Consider the following 8821-nt stretch of genomic DNA (forward strand, 5'->3'; position numbering starts at 1 on the left):
ACAGCTTTTCCAGCTCTGCTCAGCAGGGGGCCAGGGTCCTCACTTTATAAACATCCCCAAGCCTATGAGAGCAGAGGGCACTGAGATGGTATGAGACAGGAGCCCAAGGGAGAAAGAGAGAAAGTCAAGGAAAGAAGCAAAGAAAAGCCAAGGAGACAGAAGCCACGAAGTGTCCAAGAGGGCTGTGCTGCAGGAATGGCCCTGAAGATGCTCTGGCCTGGACAGGCCAAGGGGACCCTGGGAAGCCAGGGGATCATCTGCTTGGTGATGTCTCTACTCCTCCAGCACCCAGGAGTCCACAGCAAGTGCTACTTCCAAGCTCAAGGTAAAGCTGGGGGAGGTGTCAGGAAAGGACAAGGAGCAGAGGGTGTTGGGGTGAAGGGCTTAGTGATGATCCTGTGTTGGAATGGCATAATACCTAAACTCCTTCCAACTCTAAAGCAGAAAAGGAAAACTAAATATGGGGGACTGTGCTCTTACTCTCTTCCACCCAGATCAGAAAGGAATCTGTCTGCCTCTACCACTCCCACATACACTAACATTTCCCATTCTTCCCTAGCCCCCTGTCACTATGAGGGGAAATATTTTACCCTGGGCGAGTCTTGGCTCCGCAAGGACTGTTTCCATTGTACCTGTCTGCATCCTGTCGGTGTGGGCTGCTGTGACACGTGAGTGACCACAGATGGCCAGAGACATGAGTGGCTAAGGGATGGCCAGGGAGTGACTTGAGTGCTGTGATGTGACAATGAACAGAACAGCAGTATGAGACAGGCCAAACCTGAAGGTACCAACAGAAGTGTGAAAAATAAGGCATCAGACTAAAAAGTGAGGGAGGCAAGGGTATATCTGAAAAGAAAATATTTCTGCTATGAAATGAAAAAGTCCATATATGGCAGGCTAGAGCTTAGTGAGGGGGAGCAGAGAAGCACTGAAGGAAGATATGGGAGGAATGCTGGGAGAGAGGGATGTGGGCAGGAATATAGGTGATCCTTCACTCTGTTGACTCCTTCCCCATCCTTTGGTTCCTTAGGTCCCAGCATCCCATCGACTTCCCTGCTGGATGTGAGGTACATCAGGAGGCAGGAACCTGCCAGTTCTCCCTGGTGCAAAAATCTGACCCCCGACTGCCCTGCAAAGGGGGAGGGCCCAACCCAGAGTGGGGCTCAGCTAACACTCCTGATCCTGGGGCTCCTGCTCCCCACTCCAGTTAAATTCATCTGATCACCCTTATGCTGACTGCCCACTGCTGCTGCCACTTCCAGGGAAACCACTAGCAGCTACGAATTTATTCTGAATAAATAAGTTAATGCTACCGCTGAAAGCCTGCCTCTCATTGTCCATGCCCTTGGGCCCCAGGTGGGAAAAGTGGGCCCTACTAGAGTCCAGGTGCTGGTTCTCAGTATCCTGAAGACAAGTAGGCAGTTGGGCCAGTTTCAGATGGTTATGGTGCTGGTGCTGGGGCCTGGGGCAGCATATGAGGCCAGGGTGGGGCTCGTAGGCAGCACCTTGATGGGGAGGTCCCAGCTAAAGGTGTCTACGGGCACTTGCTCAGGCCCTGTCCAGGTGGCAGGCTCAGGCTGTTCCATGGGGGGTAGGAGCACCAAACCTGGTTCTCGGGATGTGACAAATTCAAAATGCAATCGCCACTTCAGGGACACTGGGAAAAAATAAATAAATAAATAGGTAGAAGCATTAGAAGCCAGAAGAAGTAAAAGCCAATGACAGGATGTGGTTAGTGAATGAAAACTCTACTCAGGAAGAGAAGGAGAAGTCACAGGTCAGGGAACTAAGATCAAGGGTTTTTCTGAAGAAATCTTGTATGTAAGCCAGAGAAGTGAGATAAGGAAAGCAGTGTCAAGTACCTAATAACCCCAAAGTAGGACAGTCAAGACTAGCTAGCTTGAATTGATGGGGGATCAGAGATCAGTGCATCCCAGCGTTCCAACAGGTAGGGGTGGGGAAGGAAATCTGCAGAGCTGTTAAGAGTTTAGGGGTCAGTGGGTCCAGGAAACAGGAGTAGAGGTTGAAGGAAGGTTTCAGAAAGAGACCAGCTGTGGGTATGATCGTGTGTTAGGAATCAGGATCCATTACACTCTACCTAAGCACAGCATTTGACTCGCCTTCCTCCACCCCCTACTCCATCCCCATAAGGATCATAGTCTCACCAATTGCTGTGCAGAAGCCTGGAGTGGAGCTGAGAGGAATGGGGAGGGAGAAGCTGGTTCTGGTTGTATGCAAGCAGGACTCCTGGTGCCGGGCGTGAGTCACATGGGACACAGAAGGGACACCCCCTGTCCCACGACGCCGCTGGTACTCAGGCTGTACCCGCTCCTCAGTCTGCAAGCTTACTGAAAACTGAGAGCAAGAAGAAAGGTGCAGTCTAGCAGGTATTTGGAAGTGCTGACTGTAGGTGAGAGGGCAGCCCAACCTCAAGCTGTTTAACCCATCAAAAGGACCCTGGGTGAACACACTACCCACTTCTACATACTACCCCTCTTCATGCACACCCTTCTCCTCCTTCCATCCTAGCCCTCCAGGCCCAGGGCCCCAGAAGCCCCTCTCTCCTCTCACCTGCAAACAAGCTACGGTTCCTTCCCCTAAGTTTAAAGTCCCCACCACATCCTCGCCGAGTCTGTATACAGATTTGAAGATGCCAAATGTCCCAACTTTCCCTCGGCCATCACTGATGTTGTACAAATCTAGGGAGAATGGGAAACTGTAAGCTTGGAGTCCACACTGGCAAATGCCCAAAACTGGAAAGAAGGGGCCAAAAGGTGGGGCTTTTCTTTATAACCTGCTATGAAATATCAGTGGATCCTCACTGATGAATATAGTGGTTAGAAGAATCTCTCTGAGACAAGAATACTATAAGGGGTGGGGTGAGGTGGAATAGTTCGGAAAGGATTCTCACGGAGGCTGCGGCAGGATGTGGCAGCCATGAGGCGCTCCCCAGCAAGCTCAGCTAGCCATGAATCCTTCTTTCCACCTTCATCCTCCTCCAGGAATGGACTGGATGGGGCTACAGCCTCATCCTGGGGAAACCGGACATCCTGAAGGCCTAGAGAGAGAACGAGTAGAGAGATAATGCTGGGAGGGAACAGAAATGAGAGCAGAAGTTAGGGTTTTAAACTGCAACCTGAGAGGAATGAAACTAAGGAGATGCACGCATGTCAGTCTATTGTCCAGAAGCGTACCTCCCCAACTCCCTGGTCTTCATTGAGACCAAGAAACTTCCCTTCATCCCCTCTCATAAGCCCACTAAGACCATTTCTGCATTGGTGAGGCTCTTCCCCAGCCCTTCCCTCCGAGACCCCTTACTTACCAGTCAGCACAAGAACCCTCAAAGGGACCCTTAGTAAAGTGATCGGGGAGTTGACACGCTGGCAGCCAATGGTCAGTTTGTAGACATACTTGACTGACTGACCCCGAAAGGAGGGTGGTCCCTCTATGGGCAGCACTTCACTGTAGGAGTCTGGTTGGGAAGTAGTAGTCAGGGCAGCCAGAGGCAGCCAGAGGAGTCCTCCCTCCAGGAGACTTAGAAGGCAATCCAGGGGCAGGGGGCAGTCACTCACATGATTTGGACTCTCCAGGTTCTAGCCTCAAGTCACAGAACAGGATTTTCGGTGGAGTAGAAAGAATACATTGACCCCTCTCTCCTAAGAGGTGAGAAGGACAGAAATGTAATGACCCTGCTGTTTAGTACTAAACAAGGCTAGCACAGCAACTAGGGGCAGTGAAGGGCTGCTAACAAAGGGTAGCTCAAGCTAAGCTACCCTTCTTTTCCTGGTGTGAGATAGGAACATAGTGTTAGATCCCTAAAGAGGTAATTTCATTACCCCACATCCCCAATGTGACTGGGACTATAACGACCCGCAGGAACAATCTAACAATTTCATCCTTAGATGACAATGGCTCCATCCCCCTCCAGAGGTAAATGCCCTGTCTCTAACCTCTGTGTGGCAGAAAGACAGTCTGGCTCTCAGGCTGGACATCTGGCTGACTGGAGTCAGGGGGAGGCAGTGCTACTCGGCTCTCACTGGCATGGAACTGACAGTGGATTTGAGCACTGGCCCAGGCCAGAGCCTCACTATGGAAAGAGAAAAGGAAGCATCAGAGGGTAGTCCCTGACCTCACAAATGCTCTCTCAACTCCCTACCACAGTCAGAGAAGACCAACAAGGTGAGGTGGGAGTCCTAGCGATCAGGAAATCCAGAACCCCCAAGAGAAACCATTAAACAAACAGAAGTATACAATGGGCATTAAAGGGGCAGAAGGGAGGGGGAAGAGGACTATGTCATCCGTATCTTCTGTTAAATAACCCTTTCCTACAATGAGAGCACAATGAGCACGAAGGTGGTGGTGGTGTAACTACAGGACAACCTGAGCTCCGGTCTGGCACTATAGATACCAGACTCCCTCCCGTTAGGACCACTTTTTTCCTTCAGTACCAGCATCCCCACCTGCACGCAGAAGTGGCCGTGGGAGGCAGGGGATTGGTGACGGTCACCATACATTCCAGCGCCTCCCCCGCCAGAAACACAGGACCCCTGCTCAGCTCTGCTACCACTTCAATCATGGCAGCTCCGGAATCAGATCTAGTGAGAAACAAGGCGGATCGGAGGTCAGCACCACGGCAAGGAAGGGTGTGTCTCAGGCCAGTATCTGGGGGTGAGGCCAGAGGAGGTGGGCGGTCAGCACCACGGTGCGGGTGCCGGAGGGAAGCGGCGAATTTGAGGAGTGGGTAGGCGGATGGGAGGCACGAACGGGTGGCAGATTACTCAGTACTGCCTAGAGGGAAGGCGTCCCTCTGGGTCGCAGACCCCTGTCCCTCTCCCCTTACCGGCCGGGACTAGGCCGGCCTCCGCCCCCCTTCCCTAAAGGTTCCACGTCCCCGCCCACGGCCATGGCCGCCGGTCCCCTCGCGCCCCTACGCCGGGCAACTCGCACGGTCGAAACGGGGGGTCTCGGGACACCGAGGCCCTCACCTGCCCGGCCCTCCGGTACTGGGTCAACCGACCTGCGGAAACCTTGGCGTCGGCGGCGCGGCAGGGGCGGGACTTCCCTTCGGCATCCCGACTGAGCCCCTTCCGGCCGGAAGCGCCGGATGGCCGGACCGGAAGGGGCTCGACGGTCGGGGCGCCTTGGGTCACCTTCCCACGGTCCGGAACCTGGGCGCAGAGTGCCCCGGACGCCCGCCAGCGGGACCCGGCGCCCAATCCTGGAGGGCCTGGTGCGGCGGCTCAGGGACCGGGCCGCCGTGGCCCCCGGCCTGACCCGGCCGCCGGCAGCGAGCTCCTGGGCCGGTCCCGGGGGCGGGGCCTTGTGGGCTGGCCCCGGGACTCCTCCCCTCTCCGCCGGCCCAGCCGCCTTTAGGCCGGGCACTCTAATCTCCACGGCCCAATGACAACAAGACCTGACCCTTCCCTCCCAGGACCCAGAAAACCGAGGGAGAGCCCGAGGCGGCTTCATTGCTGTTGCCACCGCCGCCGCCGCCGCCGCCGCCGCTGCAGCAAGAGTTCCTCGGCTCTACAGAGGCACCAGCTCACCCCAGGTTTCCCCAACACCTGGCCCTTCGGGACAGCACCTGACAATAACTGGCGTCCGCATCTGGACTTGGCTGGCGAGGCACTTTGTTTCAGAGGGCGCGGGACCCGGGGCCATCGAGGTCGTAGGGACCCAGGATACAGGGAACATGGAAACCAGCATCCCAGCTTCGGAGCCGACCAGCTGCAGCAAAGAGGATTCGCAGGTTTGTTGCCTTGAAGATACTGGAGGCGCTGAGGCTGTGCAGGTCGCAGATTGGGAGAGCCCTCAAGACGATCGACCCCAAGATGAGCCGGTCTGCTGCAACCCGGAGAACTCTGGGCAGCTAATGGCTTTGTATGAGGGTCCAGCTAGGGGATACCAGGTGCCTCCCTTTGGCTGGCGCATCTGCCTAGCTCATGAGTTTGCAGAGAAGAGGAAACCCTTTAATGCCAACAGCATCTCCCTAAGCAACATGATAAAGCTTGTGGGCATGGGCTTCAGGTGAGTAGACCCCATTGAACCTTTGGCTTCACTTGTTCCAGCACAAGGCTTCCAGCAGAGGTGGGTGCAATGGGGTGAAAAAACAGGTTTGCTCCTTCCCCCGGTTAAGTGGCCCCTATCTCCAGCATATCCTGGGCCCGTGGTTTTGCAGGGTGAGACCAGGTCTCATGTCTTTGCAACCCGCTTCCTCCCAGCATTTTCTTGTCTTTTCAGCAGAAAAGGGTAGGAACATCTGGGCCTGCAGTCACCCTCACACATACTGTCTTTTCTCTTTGGGATTAGCTATACGTACAGGCAATTCCCGCTTACACCTGACTTACGCACAACTTGTACTTAAGAACAGACTGCTATAAAGCCAATTGTATTAAAAATTTGAGTTAAATACAATGGTTCGTAATAATGAGTGCAGGCACTGCTCTCCCGTATAGTACCATGTGTAGTTATTTTTGTTATTACTATATTATTATGTTTTAGTGTATTTGGAAGTGTCTCTTAAGGGTTTTACATGCACAGAAAGGTAAAATATATACTAAGACAAACATTTGACTAACTGACACTGAATAAAATAATCACATACTTGCTCAGACTTACCTACAAATTCGACTTACAGACAGATTTAGGAACAGATCTCCTCTGTAACCTGGGAACTGCTTGTACTTTGTGGCAAAGTAGGAAAAGATGGTGTGGCTGCTGTGGTACTGACACAATGTTATTTTATTTGTGAGGGGGAGGTTTTCAGATTCCCCTGAGCTTCTGGGGCAGTCTTTGTACCTCATTTAGGCACACCATGTCCCATCCACTTCTTTCCTTGTCGAGCTTTAGCTCTAGGGAATGGGTGGCAGCCTACCAGCTCTCAACCCTAAGGAGAGGGTGATGAGAGCTGTGGTCTATCCTGGGATAGATAGCCCCTGATATAAAAAAAGAAGAGTTCTGACCAGAGAGACACTGTCATAGGTGTCCCCCAGAGCTCTTGGTAAGTCTTCCAGAGCCTGCCTTGGTTCCCCCCTCAAGAGTTTGCAAACACCCCCAGAACTTGTCTGGGCTGTAGAACCCTCTAGATGCCTCCATATAGATCCCCACTGAGTTCAAAGACTAGTGATGAGGAGCCAGGCCTATTAATAGGAGCAGGTGGATGTGAAGACAGAAAGCATCACCCTGAGGTCATCCTGAGTCAGTCCACACAGTAAACACAGAGCTGAGGAGGGAGGCATAAAGGTTGGGAAACCCAGCTCTGACAGCCCCTAAGTAGGGGACCCTTCACTTCTCCGGTCAGTGCTATGGGGCTGGGGGTGAGGAGGCCATTTACCTTACTCCAGCCTTAGACAGTAGGAAGGACCAGAGCTGCCTGGATATCTGGCTTCTTTGCCAGTTCCTCTGGGTGGCCGGTACCAGAGAAGAATCATCCTTCTGAGCTTCTGAAGCTGACCCAGCCCAACATGAACCCAAAGGCCTTTGGGTGAAAATAGAATCTAGGGCCAGGATACTGAGAGAAGCACGTGTGGTACATGTGGTGGGGACAGTGAGGTCAAGAACTGGTGGGCATCAAGCCTCCCTTAGCTCCTGAGTATGAACTGAGTCATAGAGGCCTGAAGCTGTGCTCAACCCCCTGGACCTTGGCTCCCCATACCAGGATAGGGTGGGGGGGTCACTGACATAGGGCTTTTGGAATGGGATGAGGTTCTGCATTGAGTTGAGAGCAAGAGTGAGACAAGGAAGAATTCTGAATGATAATCCTGAGCTGAGGCTGAAGTTATAGAGTAGGCCAAATAGGCCAGGAATGGCCAGCTGATAAATTAAGCAAGTAATAGAGAAGTAGACCCTAAGAGGGAGCTGAGATGGGGACACTCCCAGAGAGCTCCAACAAGACAGAGTTCTCAGGCTTCAGTGTGGAAGAACTCAATTTTGATTGCTCTCTCTTCTAGCCAAAGTCCATTCATAAATACTGAGTGCTTACTCTAGACTTTGTTCTGCCTAAGGACCCCTGGTGGTGTAGTGGCTAAGTGCTTGGCTGCTAACCAAAAGGTCGGTAGTTTAAACCTACCAGCCGCTCCACGGGAGAAAGATGTGGCAGTCTGCTTCTGTAAAGATTTACAGCCTTGGAAACCCTAAAGGGGCAGTTCTGCTCTGGTCCTGTAGGGTTGCTATGAGTCAGAATCGACTCGATGGGCAGTGGATTTTGTTCTGCCTGTCTGCATAATCTGTATTTCTTCTCCCTCGCTGACCTAATCCCCGCTGCACCCTCCCTCCCTTTGCCAGTCTTTCCTAGACTCTTGCTTCAAAGTCCAGTTTACTCTGAGCTGCCAGAGAGGATCTTCAGCCTATCCATCATCTCATCCTTTGTCTTCTCTCCCTCGCCTTTACCCCCAGAATCTGCCTTCCCTGTTGTTTAATCACATTTCTCCCCTCCTCGCTCCTGTCTTTTATCTCTTATGCGCTATTGTTTGTACGTTCATTCATTTGTAAATTCAACAAATATTTATTGACTGCAGACCCTGTACTCTGCCCTGGGCTTGGAGCTGTAGGTAATATTCAACTAGCCTATGTCCCTGTCTCTTTCCTCAAGGAACCTAAAAGTATGTCAGACTCATGTGAAGAACATTGAAATAACAAGGCAGTGTCTGATTAGGAGTTGAGATAGTGTGTGTATAAGTATTAATCATACCTAACACAGGTATTCCACTTTTTGGCTTTCCTATCCACTATGTCATTTGATCCTTTCAACCATTGCATGAGGTAGGTAGGGCAGGAGGTATCCTTTTTTTTTTTTTTTTTTTTTTTTTTTTTACACATATTG

The 8821-nt window shown here is 52.2% G+C and overlaps 3 protein-coding genes across 3 annotated transcripts in view; 2 read left to right on the forward strand and 1 right to left on the reverse strand.

Annotated features, from left to right (window-relative positions):
• Positions 1–58: 58 nt before the first annotated feature.
• Positions 59–1319, forward strand: MSMP (microseminoprotein, prostate associated). Its single transcript, XM_023727527.1, has 2 exons — positions 59–668; positions 1031–1319. The coding sequence occupies exons 1-2, from the start codon at positions 91–93 to the stop codon at positions 1209–1211; spliced, it is 759 nt and encodes a 252-aa protein (XP_023583295.1). The 5' UTR covers positions 59–90; the 3' UTR covers positions 1212–1319.
• On the reverse strand, positions 654–5469 carry RGP1 (RGP1 homolog, RAB6A GEF complex partner 1). The gene is made up of 9 exons (XM_004372284.2): positions 5018–5469; positions 4461–4595; positions 3951–4087; positions 3573–3656; positions 3323–3472; positions 2912–3058; positions 2572–2699; positions 2166–2355; positions 654–1657 (listed from the first exon to the last, which is right to left on the reverse strand). The coding sequence occupies exons 1-9, from the start codon at positions 5467–5469 to the stop codon at positions 1434–1436; spliced, it is 1647 nt and encodes a 548-aa protein (XP_004372341.2). The 3' UTR covers positions 654–1433.
• A 29-nt stretch (positions 5470–5498) lies between these two features.
• GBA2 (glucosylceramidase beta 2) overlaps positions 5499–8821 on the forward strand; it is a 12369-nt gene continuing 9046 nt past the window's right edge. Inside the window, exon 1 of the mRNA XM_004372286.2 lies at positions 5499–6027. Coding sequence (XP_004372343.1) covers positions 5693–6027 — 335 coding nt within the window. The 5' untranslated portion in view covers positions 5499–5692. The remainder of the gene's footprint in view (positions 6028–8821) is intronic.

This window comes from Trichechus manatus, unplaced genomic scaffold, assembly GCF_000243295.1.
Source record: "Trichechus manatus latirostris isolate Lorelei unplaced genomic scaffold, TriManLat1.0 scaffold00016, whole genome shotgun sequence".
Taxonomy (NCBI): domain Eukaryota; kingdom Metazoa; phylum Chordata; class Mammalia; order Sirenia; family Trichechidae; genus Trichechus; species Trichechus manatus.